Source organism: Myxocyprinus asiaticus, chromosome 24, assembly GCF_019703515.2.
Source record: "Myxocyprinus asiaticus isolate MX2 ecotype Aquarium Trade chromosome 24, UBuf_Myxa_2, whole genome shotgun sequence".
Classification (NCBI taxonomy): Eukaryota; Metazoa; Chordata; class Actinopteri; order Cypriniformes; family Catostomidae; genus Myxocyprinus; species Myxocyprinus asiaticus.
The window spans coordinates 42,797,676-42,812,158 of NC_059367.1; the positions used below are offsets into that span (position 1 = coordinate 42,797,676).

The 14,483-nt window shown below is 40.9% G+C and overlaps 1 protein-coding gene across 2 annotated transcripts in view; it reads left to right on the forward strand.

The window, feature by feature from the left end:
• The first annotated feature begins 2,176 nt into the window (after positions 1-2,176).
• LOC127415340 (matrix metalloproteinase-23-like) overlaps positions 2,177-14,483 on the forward strand; it is a 47,160-nt gene continuing 34,853 nt past the window's right edge. The window contains exon 1 of one of the 2 annotated variants that reach the window (XM_051654076.1): positions 2,177-2,507. In XM_051654076.1, coding sequence (XP_051510036.1) covers positions 2,382-2,507 — 126 coding nt within the window. In that variant the 5' untranslated portion in view covers positions 2,177-2,381. The remainder of the gene's footprint in view (positions 2,508-14,483) is intronic. The other variant, XM_051654077.1, reaches the window with a different exon arrangement.

Genomic DNA, 14,483 nt, shown 5'->3' on the forward strand with positions numbered 1-14,483 from the left:
ATGAACCAAATAGCTTTCAACTGTGTTTGATATAATGGCAAGTGATTTTCCAGTACCAAATTAGCAATTTAACATGATTACTCAAGGATAAGGTGTTGGAGTGATGGCTGCTGGAAATGGGGCCTGTCTAGATTTGATCAAAAATGACTTTTTTCAAATAGTGATGGTGCTGTTTTTCACATCAGTAATGTCCTGACTATACTTTGTGATCAGTTGAATGCCACTTTGGTGAATTAAAGTACCAATTTCCTTCTGAAACAGCAACATCTGAACCTTATTCCGAACTTTTGGCCGCCATTGTACGTTTTAAGTTCATGTATTTGCAGTGATTGTTCGCCAACTGTGGATCTTCTCTCTACAAAAGTATAGGAAATTTCAAAAAGCAAATGCACTGGGTAAAAAAGCAAAATTAAAGACTAGAGGAATGAACATACGCTATATATACTGTTAAAAAACAATAACGGGGAATAGTTTATAATCAAAAACAAGATTTCAGATTCTTTCTTTCAAACTGTTTTCCAAACTTGGGCACTAAAAGTACAATGGTTTCCAAAAGTTCAAGCCCACACATGAAATAAACAAGGTACCAACTTTTTAGGGTATGACATTTGAATGTAAGTAAATTTGTGTAATTATATGTTAACTCTGTGACAAAGAGGAGGGCGTGGCCGGGCCGTAACGATGGACGCCTGGTGTTGAATCAGCCCAATCAGCCGGGAGAGGGATAAAGAGGAGCCGGGGACGTCAGTACAGGAGAGAGAGAGAGATGCACACAGCAGTGTTCGTGTATGTGTGCTTTTGTGCTATGCTGGAAAGCAAATTTATGTTGTGCTTTGTTCATTTATGTCATTAAAAGTTTACGCTGACTGCTCAGCCAGTTCCCGCCTCCTCCTTGCCCATCATGTGAATCAATTACATTGGTGCCGAAACCCAGGAAGGAGGAGTAATGCGCTGTTGGAGAGCCCTTGCCACTGATGGAGGGTCGTGACGCCGAGGAGGTATAGTCCGGTGGTACTGGAGCGGTTTGCCAGAATGCGGAGGAGCCCGCTGCTGTCTGCCAGGAGGTGAAGTACAGTGCCATCGCCTTGTGTCGCAGAGGACCGCTGCACAGCTGGCTGAGGACCACTCGACAGTGTGTTTGGGTACCGGCGAGCCAGTTTTTCTCTCCCGCTCGCGCTTTCCCTCTCCCCTCTGCCTCCCCTCATCCTACTCAGATTCCCAGGAGGCGAGGAAGACTGGCCAGCAGATGGACGGCTGAAAGGGCAGCACCTCCCCTCCAGGAAGGGAGTTAAGTCAAGCCGGAGGTTTCCCCAGCCTGAATCCGGCGTTGGGGGTATGTGACAAGGAGGAGGAGGGCGTGGTCGGCCCGTAACGATGGATGCTCTTTGTGTCATTAAAAGTTTACGTTGACTGCTCAGCCGGTTCCCACCTCCTCCTTGCCCATCTTGTGAATCCGTTACAAATTCCTTTGTACAAAAGGTCAGATTTCAAAAGCTTGTAACATCTTTGGAGCATTCTCAAATCATAAATCATAACTTAAATCAGGTTTTGCACAAACTTGTGGAGTCCATGGCATGCTTGAGTACAAGCTTCGGGGCACTCCAAATAGTAATTTGGATAACTATCTAATAATCTGATAATTTGGATACTACAGTAATTAAATCATACTAAAAGGGCACATACCACATACTAAAACAAAATTAAACATAATAGTAGTATTAAATATAATAAATAAAGTAATATATTGTATGTAATCAAATTTAATATTATTTGTAATATAAATGTTATTAAATTATTATTATTGTATTAAATTAGCAAAGAATGCAAAATAGACACTAGTAGTCAGACTTTTGAAGTGTATGCATGAGTGTGTATAGTTCATCAAGTCCAATAAAAAAACGTAATTTTTCTGAAATCTGGAAAACTAATGCCGTGCACATCGTAACCAGCAATTCTTGGTCTGAAGTTGCAAAGAGACAAATGTTTGTGTTCAAAGTCAACAGAGGAACATTTACTTGTATTTTAAACACAAGAATGTAATGCATTTAATGAAGCAATAATGTATTCAGGACGCAAAATCAAAAGCAGATGTTTTGAAAAGATGATTAACCCTACAAAAATGACAATGAGACAGTAAGTGTGGTAAAAGCTGCATTGATGGCATTACAATGTGTGCAGCTGGAGTGTTCAGGACTGAGGCAGCTCTTCATTGGAGCTCCGCTCTGGCGCTGGAGAGACCGAAGAAAAGCTGCTCTCTGCAGACCGACTCTCAGCGCATCTGTCAAGCACCCAATGGCAAGCCAAATTACTCAAAGGAAATAAATGGTGAGCTTTGATACGCTTTTTTTAAGGGCAAATATTTGGACGGCGACGTCGCGAAGATGGTGCGTGAAGTTTACGGCAGTCTGCGGAAAGAAGAGCACTTCGCTCGGCTGCTTCTGCTGGCGGTGGCGGGGTTTGGGGTCTTCATGCATGAAGTCACGGCTTTTCCTGCCTGGAGATTTGAGGTATGTCTTTAGTTTTTCACCAGGAAGATTATTTCAGGAGCCTTTAGTCCTGTGAATAACTACACAGTGTCCTTGTGTAACTATAGACGCGCGTCAAAGCAGCTCACGAGCGTCATGCATGATGCGATATGAATTGATATGTTGGAGAAGGGTTATAAAACCAGAACACAAGAATGGCCCCTAGCTGAGCTTATGAACTTTTGCAGTCATGACATTTTCTCGTTTTCGTGTACTAGACGGTGTTTTGTTTTGCATCCTAATGACCAAACTGTCATCAGTAACTGTTTTATTTTTTATTTATTTTTTTTATTATTTATTTTTTTTACATTTTGAAACCTTTGCGGATTCAGCATTTGTTTTGTTTTGTTGTTTTCAAATAAACCGTTTGCATTTTATTTTAAAAACCACATTAAATACAAATGGGGGTTTTGTGTCTTTTATTCGATATAGCCAGGCCATGTGTACTACAAAAAGTTGACAAAAGTAACTTTTAGCAAAGGTACAAGACTGTGTGGGGATAGTTCACCCAAAAATGAAAGCTCTGTCATCATTTACTCACCCTCATGCCATGCCAGATGTGTATGACTTTCTTTCTTCAGCAGAACACATTTGAAGAAAAATAGAATAATGTCTCAGTTTAGTAGGCCCTTATAATGGATGTGGATGGCAACATGATTTTTGATGCTCCAAAAAGCAAAGACAATCAGCATTAACGTCATCCATACGCAGCGGCGGTTCTAGCTTGTATGGCGCCCTGGGCGAACCCCCCCGTCCGTCCGTTCCACCCCCGGCAAGATGCCGCCCTGGGCGTCTGCCCATGTCACCCATGCCTAAATCTGCCACTGTCCATACGACTCCAGTGGTTAAATGAATTTCTTATAAAGTGATACGATCGCTTTTGGTGTGAAAAATATCAATATTTAAGTACTTTTTAACAATAAATCATCGCGTCAGCAGCAGTATGCGCGTTCACGAGAGGGCTGAGGCCACGAGGTCTTTCCAGCGATGGCATGGCAACATTCCATTCGTTGCAGCAGATGCTATCTACCTCTTTTAGCATTGTCTGGCATTGCCTGCATGTGCACCATCATGTCTACTGAGCTGTCTGTCTCTCTGAGGCTTGTTGGTGCAGCCTTCTCCATCTCCCTGTGCTCCTGGTCAGAGTACTTAGGTTCAGATAAATATGGCTGTGCAAAAACTCAGAAAAAATCTCCTCTTCTCCTCTTAAATCAAAATCTTCTGACATCTTTGTTTAAATTTGCTTCAACAGGTGTTCGGCCTGTATAGTGCTCCTCCTACTCAGTTGTAAACAGCGCTGCTCTTCCGGGAGTGTTGGGCATGCGTCACTTCTCCCCTGAACATGCCAACGTGAATACGTCACACGAGAGACCATGTGACCTCAGCCCTCTCGTGAACGTGCATACTGCTGCTTACCTGGAATCGATGATTTATAGATAAAAAGCACTTAAATATTGATCTTTTTCACACCAAAAGCGATCGTATTGATTTTTAAGACATTCATTTAACCACTGGAGTCGTATGAATGATGTTAATGCTGATGGTCTTTGCTTTTTGGAGCCTCAAAAATCATGTTACCATCCACATCCATTATAAGGACCTCCAGAGCTGAGATATTTTTCTAAAAATCTTCATTTGTGTTCTGCTGAAGAAAGGAAGTCATATCCATCTGGGATGGCATTAGGGTGAGTTAATGATGAGAGAATTTTCATTTTTGGGTGAACTATCCCTTTAACATCTTAAATGAGGGAATGAAGTAGTAGTATGGAGTAGTATGGGTAGTATGCCATTCCGAACTCACCCAGTGTTTTAAAAGAGTGGGTGGAGCTGCTGGGCTTGTTTCACAGGATTTGTTGGCTAAGGATCTCTGATTGGTGGATCTTTCTCTGCCGAATCATAGGTAATGTTGTTCTTCACCAGGAGTTCTGCTATCAAACATAATTTTTAAACAATTAAGTTGAAAATAACGCAGACGGATGGCTTCAACAGAAGCATATACCATCAATGAACAACCTCAGAGCTCAAGGTAGGTCTGTCTTTAAAGGTTTATAAATAATCGTTAACAGTCAGTTTGTCTGTGGACAGAATTAATGGGATTTTTACTTCCAGAACCAGTCTGTTGCAGCCTTCACTAGAGACTATCCTCAGCTGTGTGGTCACAGGCTATAAAGTCCTATAAAAAAAAAAAAAAACAAAAACAAAAAAAAACAGGACACTGGTGAAGCATAGACTATATAGTAGTCGACTATATAGTCTATGCTTCACCAGTGTCCCATTTTTAATTTTTTTTTGCAATGAAATTTGTTTTATTTATTCGTTGCTTGTGAAAACTGTTATTTTATCATTATACGTGGGTACTTTTCAATGGTTGTCAATGGAGAAATGTTTTTTTTTTTTTTGCCCACAGAATGGTGTAGTTATGGCATCTACCAGCAGGGGCTAATTGCCCATACTACCCAGCCAAACCTTGACCCCCTGATGCCACCTTCCCCTGAATGGTAATAGCAAGTGGCAAATCAACCATATGTTGTTAACCAAACCCTATGGAATGCAACAGTCTATTTCCAGAAGTAAAAATCCCATTCACTTTCTTTGTAAATGAATTGATTATTCATAAAAACTGACCTACTGTGAACTCCATGGTTTGTTTATCGATGGTATATGATTCTGCTTAAGCCATCAGTCTTCATAGGATTGTAGTTCATTCCCTCATGAAAGACAGTAAGTTCACAGTCAAGTATCTTTGTCTTTTTGTCTGATTTTCAAATACTTTTTTTTTGCATCAAATCAAAGTTTGAAATGTTGTGATTCATCTCAGAGCTGGTTGGTTTGGTTCATGGCTTACAACTCTTTTATGAAGGATTTTATTAAATCTCTATGAGAAAAATGAATAGTAAAAATACTTCTGGAACCAAGATGTTTGAAAAAGTGGGCAGGCACTGTTGTGCTCTATTGGGAAAAAAAGGGAGCTTCGATGTGGCCCACCGCAACTGATCACACTAAACAACCCAAACTTTTGCAATCGTAAGATTTCATTTGTGTTTTTGTGTGTATTTTAGGAATTAGCATTTTCTTTTTTTGTTCACTTACACTTTCACATTATGAAACCTGTGAGGATGCAGACTTTCGCCAAATACACTAAACTCATTTCAAAGGGAATTTTACTTCTTAAGCAATACTTACACAACCCCAATTCTGAAAAAGTTGGGACAGTATGAAAAATGCTAATAAAAACAAAAAGGTGTGATTTGTAAATTATATTCACCCTATGCTATATTGAAAGCACTACAGCTACACATTATAGGATGTTTTACCTTGTGAATTTCATTGTTATTTTTACATTTACAGTAATTTCAAATCAGATGATTGCAACATGCTCCAAAAAAGATGAGACGGGCCATTTAAGACGAATAACAATTTTATGAGTTGAAATAATAAGGCGATGTGAAACAGGAGATGTTAAACAGGTGAGGCAATCGTGTCATAGTATATAAGGAGCCTCCAAAAACAGCCTAGTCCTTCAAGAGCAAAGATCATTCGAGACTTGTCAATTTGCCAACAGATGCTTCAGCAAATAATCCAGCACTTTGAGAACAATGTTCCCCAAAGACAAATGGGAAGGATTTTGGGCATTTCACCCTCTACAGTGCACAATATAGTTAAAAGATTCAAGGAACCTGGTCAAATCTTGGTGCATAAGGGGCAAGATGAAAACCACTTCTGAATGCGCGTGATCTCTGATCCCTGAGACATCACTGTCTTAAAAAACATCATTCATCTGTAATGGATATCATGAACATGGGCTTGGGATAACTTTAGTAAACCTTTGTTAGTCAACACTATTCGCCGCTGCATCCACAGGTGCAAGTTAAGACTTTACTATGCAAAGCAGAAGCCCTACATCAACACAGTCCAGAAGCGCTGCCGACTCCTCTGGGCTCGGTCTCATCTTAGATGGAAAGTAGAACAGTGGAACTGTGTTTTTTGGTCTGAAGAGTCCACAAGTTGTTGTGTTATCTGGGCCAAAGAGGAAAAGGACCATCCAAGTTGTTATCAGCATCAGGTCCAAAAGCCAGTGTCTGTATGGGCCAGGGGTGTGTCAGTGCACATGGCATGGGTAACTCGCACATCTGTGAGAACACCATGAATGCAGACAGACGTAAAAATTTTGGAGCAACATATATTGCCATCCCCTACCAAAGGGGAAAATTTCACTTTCTAAACTTAACTTGTGTCTTCAGTGCCCAAATGCTTAATAAATATTATTAGAACAAATGGTGATGTTCACAGTGGTAAACACTCGACTGTCCCAACTTTTTTGGAGCGTGTTGCAATCATCTGATTTGAAATTACTGTACATTTTCAAAAAACAATGAAATTCACAAGGAAAAACATCATATAATGTGTAGTTGTAGTGCTTTCAATTTAGCAAAGGCTGAATCTAATTTACAAATCACACCTTTTTGTTTTTATTAGCATTTTTCATACTGTCCCAACTTTTTCGGAATTGGGGTTGTACAATATTTGAACTGAATTTATGAAGAAAGCACTACATTAAGCTGCATCTGTAGTTGTTTTATAGAATTGATCTTTTGTCCATCTTTGGGGACAATGCTGAAATATTTGGGTTGGCAAGGATACTATGAATTTGCTCTTGTCTAGTCGGTTAACTCTCTTATGTGTTATTGACCTCTCGACTGTCTCTTGGATTTTAACTCTTGCATTACCCAATCGTTTTCCCAGACTATTTCTGTCGGCGTGGTTTGTAGAATTATGGACTGTTTTGATTACGGCTTGAATATTCTTGTAGTTATTTGCTTTGGCATATTACAGCACTGCATCAATAAATCTACAAGTTTACAGATTACAAGACTTTGCCATCTCAGCAAGGTTATGTAATTTAAAGTAAGTAGTGGCAACTCCTGATCTAGTGTCAAAGACAGTTCGAAAGCTGACAGAGGCATTGGAAGAATAGGTTAGAGTCATTCAAACTCTTTCTGTTTTGTATGAAAGATTTGATCGTCAACATCAAAGTGTTTGATCATTTGTTCAGCACCAAGGATACTGGTGAGCTACTACTAGTCTGTCTTCATTGTGGAAGAAACTCAGCCACAGAGTTGCTCAGATGCTCTGAATTATCACATTTTGGCAACAGAGAGAGGCTGGAACGAGGCAGAACTAAAACCACGTACAGGATTAAATAATACTTTGCCTGTAGGGATGTAAATCTGTCTGGCATATTGCATTAGATTCCTATTAGAACATTGTATCTGATTTAAGCCAGAAAGGGGGAATCAGCTGGCTTACTTCATCAATGAAGTCTACAGGAGGGGTCACATCTGTACTAAGAAGAGCTTTTGGCCCCTAGGTTTGGGAACTGATAATTGGTTCTAATTTAGAACCTTTTCCATTTTTTTAAAATACCAGAACCAAATTATTTGTATGACTTTTGATTCCTTTAACGGTTCTTGAACGTTCAGTCTTCAGCTGATGCGAAAGGAAATACTCTTACAGTGTACAAATTACAGTGTGTCGGGAATATTGTAACCGGGCTTTTTTGTGGCATTGGCTTCTTTCTGGCAACTCGACCATGCAGCTAATTTTTGTTCAAGTATCGTCGTATTGTGCTCCTTGAAACAACCACACACAGGTCTTTTGACAGTTCTTTTCTGCTCCCCATGGCTCAGTATCTAGAGCTAACAAACTCATTGACTATTTATACACAGACACTAATTGCAATTTAAAAAGCCACAGGTGTGGGAAATTAACCTTTAATTGCCATTTAAACCTGTGTGTGTCACCTTGTGTGTCTGTAACAAGGCCAAACATTCAAGGGTATGTATATAGGGAGTGAAGGTACTGATTACCGGCTAACGGAAACCCTGCTGCTGTCTCCAAGGTTCTGTCACATTGTCTCTGTTTGATAGTGCACTAGCCAATGCAGAAGTTGGAGACATTGCTGGAACCCTGCAGGTAATCAACTCATTTAATCCCACCAGTTACAATTGTGACTGGGGTCTAAAATTAGTTTTAATGTATTTTGCACAGAGTTGTCAATTGCAAATGACAGTGCAGAATATTTTGCATGAGTGGTGCAAATAGTCACATGACCAAAGCAATTTAATTCCACTGTGCTCATGGAAAGATAAAACTGCAGCACTTTTTGTACTACTGTCTCTTTAAGATGAATCGCTTATGTTGTATTATTCTTTTTTTGTAAGTTGCTTTGGATAAAAGCGTCTGCCAAATGAATAAATGTAAATTCTACTAGAGAAAATGCAGTTACAGATATCAAGAATTACAGGTTTTCCTAGTTGAAATTGCATTTTTTATATCAAGAATGTGTATTTCCCTGAGTAATGTTGTCATTTTTTATATTAAGAATTAATGTTTTTACTAGTGCAAACTTAATTATTGATATCAAACATTTGCATATTCACTATAGTGTAAATTGAATTATGGATATCAAGCATTAATATTCTGCACTTGATTAAATGTCGATAGTGCCAGTGTGTATCTGTTTGGTTTTTTGGGCCCTGGGGTGCTTTGAACAATTTTTTGGATATTCCCATAAACATTTACTTTGCGTTATAGTTGCACTACCACAAGAAAGCTGCAAATGGATCCTACCCAGATAAATTTAAGTTATGAGACCAAGAGTAGCTGAAGACACTTCATATGATCAAACTGGGCGGGCAACAGAGTGATCCCCAAAAAAACACATATTTGATTAGACTTTTTTTCAGAAGATTAAGATGGAATCCTTGTCAGAGGATATTACAGCCCATGTAGAAATCATCCATGTTAGGCCTCGAGGTCAACCAGCTTCAAATTTGTATGTCCTGTATAACAGAGGAGCCACATTTCATACAAACACTGTAAATGTCTAACCCAAAAACTCGTTGGCTCTCTAGTGTGGTTGTGTATGTGTGTGTGCCTGGTGAGACATTAGTTTAGGGTCACATTACCAGTGCAGTGAAAGAATTTGGACAGCATAATAAAAACCACAGAGCAATCAGAACATTAACTTCTGAGGTCAAATTCAGGTCACACGCCTTCTGGGATTAGAATATCAATATAGACTTTTTGCTAGTATAATACTTTTTTGTTTTGTTTGTTTTTTTGCCATGGGCAGGCTCACATATTGTAGACAGACTTCTGACTAATCAGAATAAACTCTTCAAATAATTGCACTAAAGTGTCGGCCTGTGATCAGCTGCACAGAAACACTGAAGAAATGGAAGCGTAAGCGTAGTTCTAGTAGGAATATCTCAGGATTTTATCAGGCATCTCATCCAATCACAATACAGCCTCCGCTTTATAAGCCGCACAGCTGTCTCTCTTTGTTTGCATACTTCCGTTGTTTTCAGTCACGTGCATGTGAGGGAAACACACAATCATGTCACACGCTATGCCTCACTTTTTCAAGCGTCGCTTCGTGTCGGATTATTACTCACCATGATGTTGACGCTCCTCAGCACAGCTGATATGCTAAGTTCTCAGTCTATTTTTCGTTTGGTGGAACAATCATCAATGCATATAGCTGGTGGTTGATGGGGTTTCAAGCTTTCTGTTCTCAATGTTGTTCTCAATTATCTGTTCATCATACCCCTTATATTGTATCAACATCGCGTTTCAAGTGCCAATATCTCATTTTACTAGAGTACTCTGTTCTCACCGATCATATCAGGTGATCGTGCTGTCCGCCAGCCACTATGGCCACGTCATGCGGGTAACTGAGTTCGGGTTCATGAATGTTGATTTGTTTACTCTGTGTTTGCCCCTCATCAGGGAATCTAGATCCAATATTCATGCATGTCATTATGCATAAGTACTCAGCGTACGGGGTCTGATTATATCCATTGTGGTCGCTCCTATCACACGTTAAATCACAAAATGTTTTCTTGACTTCATATGTCTACACCCGCTGTTCTCCTTAAAGGGGAGTATCATCTGTTGCTGCATGCCCTCTGAGATCTAGAGGTGGGCATTGCTGATTACATTTCCATATTTCATTAACAGGAAAAAGCATTTTGCTGCTCTTATACAATAAATAATAAAATCAAATCAAGGGGTACTAATTCCTAAATCACAGTTATGTTAGTGTTATGCCTGAACAATGGTTTGAACCCAAATGCTGAACACAGACACAGAGAGAGAGGGTATGATAAAATGGTATTTATTTACAAACTGGGGAAATGAGATGGAAGATGAACAGACAGGTGGTTGATCTGCCACTGGAGGCAGAGGGCTGGGCAGGCAGGAGGTAATACCGGAGCGGAGCAGTGAGCTGGATGGTTTGGTGTGGAAGGCTTGAAGGAGTGTGGATCTGAAGATGACTGAATAGGTAAGTGGTTGAATACAGGAAGGTGGGTTGGATGGTGGATCTGAAGCATAAAGAAACACAAATGAGCACAAAAACAAATACTAAACGAGGAAAATAAAGAAACTAAAATCAAAACTGGCCTATTGTTAGTACCACTACAGTAGACGGAACAATCTGGCAATGAATGACTGGTTTAAGTAGCACAGGCTGGTGATGAGATGAAGACTTGCAGGTGAGAAGTAATCAGTGGGGAAAATTGCCACGCCACTATAAACCAACTAACAGACAAATGGGGGGAGACAGACAGACAGAAAACACAGATGGTAGAAGCCACATCCTGACAGTTACATGTTTTGTTTTATTAGAGTTATTCTGGTATCATTACAGTGTAGAGATTTTTATTATTTGGGTTACTGTAAACTATTAATTCTTTTATTAGTGATAGGACTATGAAGCTTTCTAAAAAAAATAGGGCCTTTCTACACAATGGGGCTTATCTCAAACGTTTGATATCCAAGCTTCATTACTCAAGTTTCCGCATACAGTTTATTTACTGCATCTACTGGTCAAAACATAAGTTTCGCATTAATGCTCTCACATCTCACGTAGTCATTTTGCCCTGTTCACTACATATATGCTTGTGGTTGGGGCAGTAACATTAAGCAGGTAAGTAAGGTATTTGTATTACTTTATTGGGATAAAACCAGTGCCGGATTAGCGCTTCTTTCGAAGCAGATAGCGAATATTCAGTCGACTAAAGATTCACACATCATGGATCATGCATACTTGTTGTTGGTTTGACATGGGCTTCTTTAGAAGCTTCAGCATCAAGCATCACATCGTTATTCGCATTTACACATTTTCCCTTATGATCTACATCTTGCATCATTCGCCAATCCCTTTACCTTTCAGTTGCCCAAGATTTTAAATAGTTATATAGCCATCCAGTAATTTTTCATTCCTAAACTTTCATTAATAATTGATGTCGGAGTCGCGTGGTGCCATGCGGGGGTCGGATGTGTGAACGGCGAGCTTTGCGCACTTTGCTAGTTTTTAATTATTTTTGTGTCTTAAACCGGTGAGATTCGATACACCCTGCTACATAACTGTTCTATGAGGTTAACATGTCAAGGAATCCAAGATCCTTGGGTTCTGGAGACATTGAAGGACACTTGTGTGCTCAAGCTGATATCCCAGACAGGGCCACAGACCAGGGACTCAGTTTGGATGGTGCGGCAGGAGAAATTCAACATCAACTGTCGAGCGTGTCTGTAATGCTGGCGAAGGTCGTAGCAGACTTGGAGGATCTTGCTGCAATACGTCGATCGATCACTGCGATGGAGACGAAATTCTCTGAGTTGGTTACAAGAATCGGGGACATCGAGAAACAGATCGATTATCTGGAGTCATCGGAGAAGGAATTAGCTGCTAAATCGCTAGCGACCAAAGTAGATTTGGAATGCGATTGGGAAAAGTTGGAAGACCTTGAGAATCGTAATTGGTGAAACAATGTCCAAATTGTTGGAATTCCTGAGCATGAGGAAGGCCGAGATATGGTAAAATTCCTAGAAAAGCTCTTTCCGAGTCTGCTTGACATAACAGGCCATAAGCTGGAAATCGAGCGAGCTCACAAAGTTCCGGCTCAGAGATCTGCTGAGGAAGACAGGCCCCAATCAATTCTGGCCAAATTTCTGAGATCATCCGATAAAGATCTCGTGTTACGCAAGGCAAGGAGTAAAGGAAGTCTTTCTTGGAAGAACCACAACATTTTCTTGTTCCCAGACTTTGCGAATTCGACAAGAGAAACGTGATCGATTCAAGGGATGCAAGAAACTCTTACATTAACGGAAGGTCGCTTTTGCACTGATGTTTCCGGCCAAATTGAGAATAGATACTAAGGATGGCTACAAAATATTGACATGCCCACAGCAAGCATTGTCCTTCATAGAGACAATGGGGTGAGTAAGCCATTTGGTGATTTTCATGTTGCTGCCAAGTGGACCTGACTCACTGAACATAAACTTGACTGTCTGCAGTGTTCACAAGATGGCGGCGTGTGCACGACACGAGGCTCAGCGTTTCTCCAGTTTTTGCAAATTAGTTATTATTTACCTAGTTATTTTCAGCTCAGTTGTTTGTCACAAATTTACATTAACTTCATACAGCTGTCACACACTATTGGACATCAAACTTCGCTGCACAAACACCGCAGTGGATACAGCATTAAACCTCAGTCTCCTACCTCCAGAGTTACTCTGGTCCCCAGACTCGAGTGAGTCAGCCAGTCCGACAGCCTGTCGCCGGCGCCGCGAGCGTAAACCAAGACAGGGTAAGCGGGGTGGCCTACGGGCTAAGTTAAAACTCAACCCACATCGGCCAGCGCTACCGAGCATCTTCCTCGCTAATGTACGGTCTCTGGCAAATAAGATCGACGAACTACGGCTCTGGATTACTCAGTGAATGTTTTTGGACTGCAACGTTATGGTTTTCACGGAAACCTGGCTCAATAGCACCATTCCAACCAGCGCGATTGAGCTAGAGGGGCACAGTATCTATAGAGCTGACAGAACGGCTGTGGAAAAGCAAAGGTGGGGGTGTTTGCATCTATGTAAACAGAACCTGGTGCACTGATGCTGTTATTTTTTATTTATTTATTTATTTTGGATTTTTCCCCTTTTTCTCCCAATTTGGAATGCCCAATTCCCAATGTGCTTTTTAAGTCCTCGTGGTCGCATAGTGATTCGCCTCAGTCCGAGTGATGGAGGACGAATCCTAGTTGCCTCCGCGTCTGAGATCGTCAGCCCGCTCATCTTATCACGTGACTTGTTGAGCACGTTGCCATGGAGACATAGGAACCACGCTCAACTCACCACGTGCCCCACCGAGAACTAACCACATTATAGCGATCACTAGGAGGTTACCCCATGTGACTCTACCATCCCTAGCAACCGGGCCAATTTGATTGCTTAGGAGACCTGGTTGGAGTCACTCAGCACGCCCTGGGATTCGAACTAGCGAAACCCAGGGGTGGTAGCCAGCGTCTTTACCGCTGAGCTACCCAGGCCCCTACCGATGCTGTTATTACCAGATCCCGCTGTTCTGCTGATATTGAGTACTTCTTTATCAAGTGCAGACCCTTTTACCTGCCCCGTGAATTTACATCTACCATAATCGCTGCAGTATATGTAGCCCCAGATGCTAATGCTAAGCTAGCCATGAAGGAACTCTCTTTTGTTGTTAGTAAACTGCAAACAACGCATCCGGCTCTCAGATGCTGCATATGCCTCTGCCAGTCATTACTGTATATAATGATATCATCTAAGTAGGCAGTGGCATATGCAGTGTGTGGCCGGAGGATCTTATCCATTAAGTGCTGGAACGTGGCGGGAGCCCCGAACAAACCAAACGGAATAGTGACGAATTGATGTAATCCGAACGGTGTGGAAAAGGCAATTTTTTCACAGGATAATAGAGTTAAGGGGATCTGCCAATATCCCTTAATTAAATCCAGTGTCGAATAAAATTGAGCCGCACCCAACTGATCGAGCAGTTCGTCAATTTGGGGCATTGGGTACACGTCAGATTTAGACACCGTGTTGACTTTTCGGTAATCAACACAGAACCGGACTGAC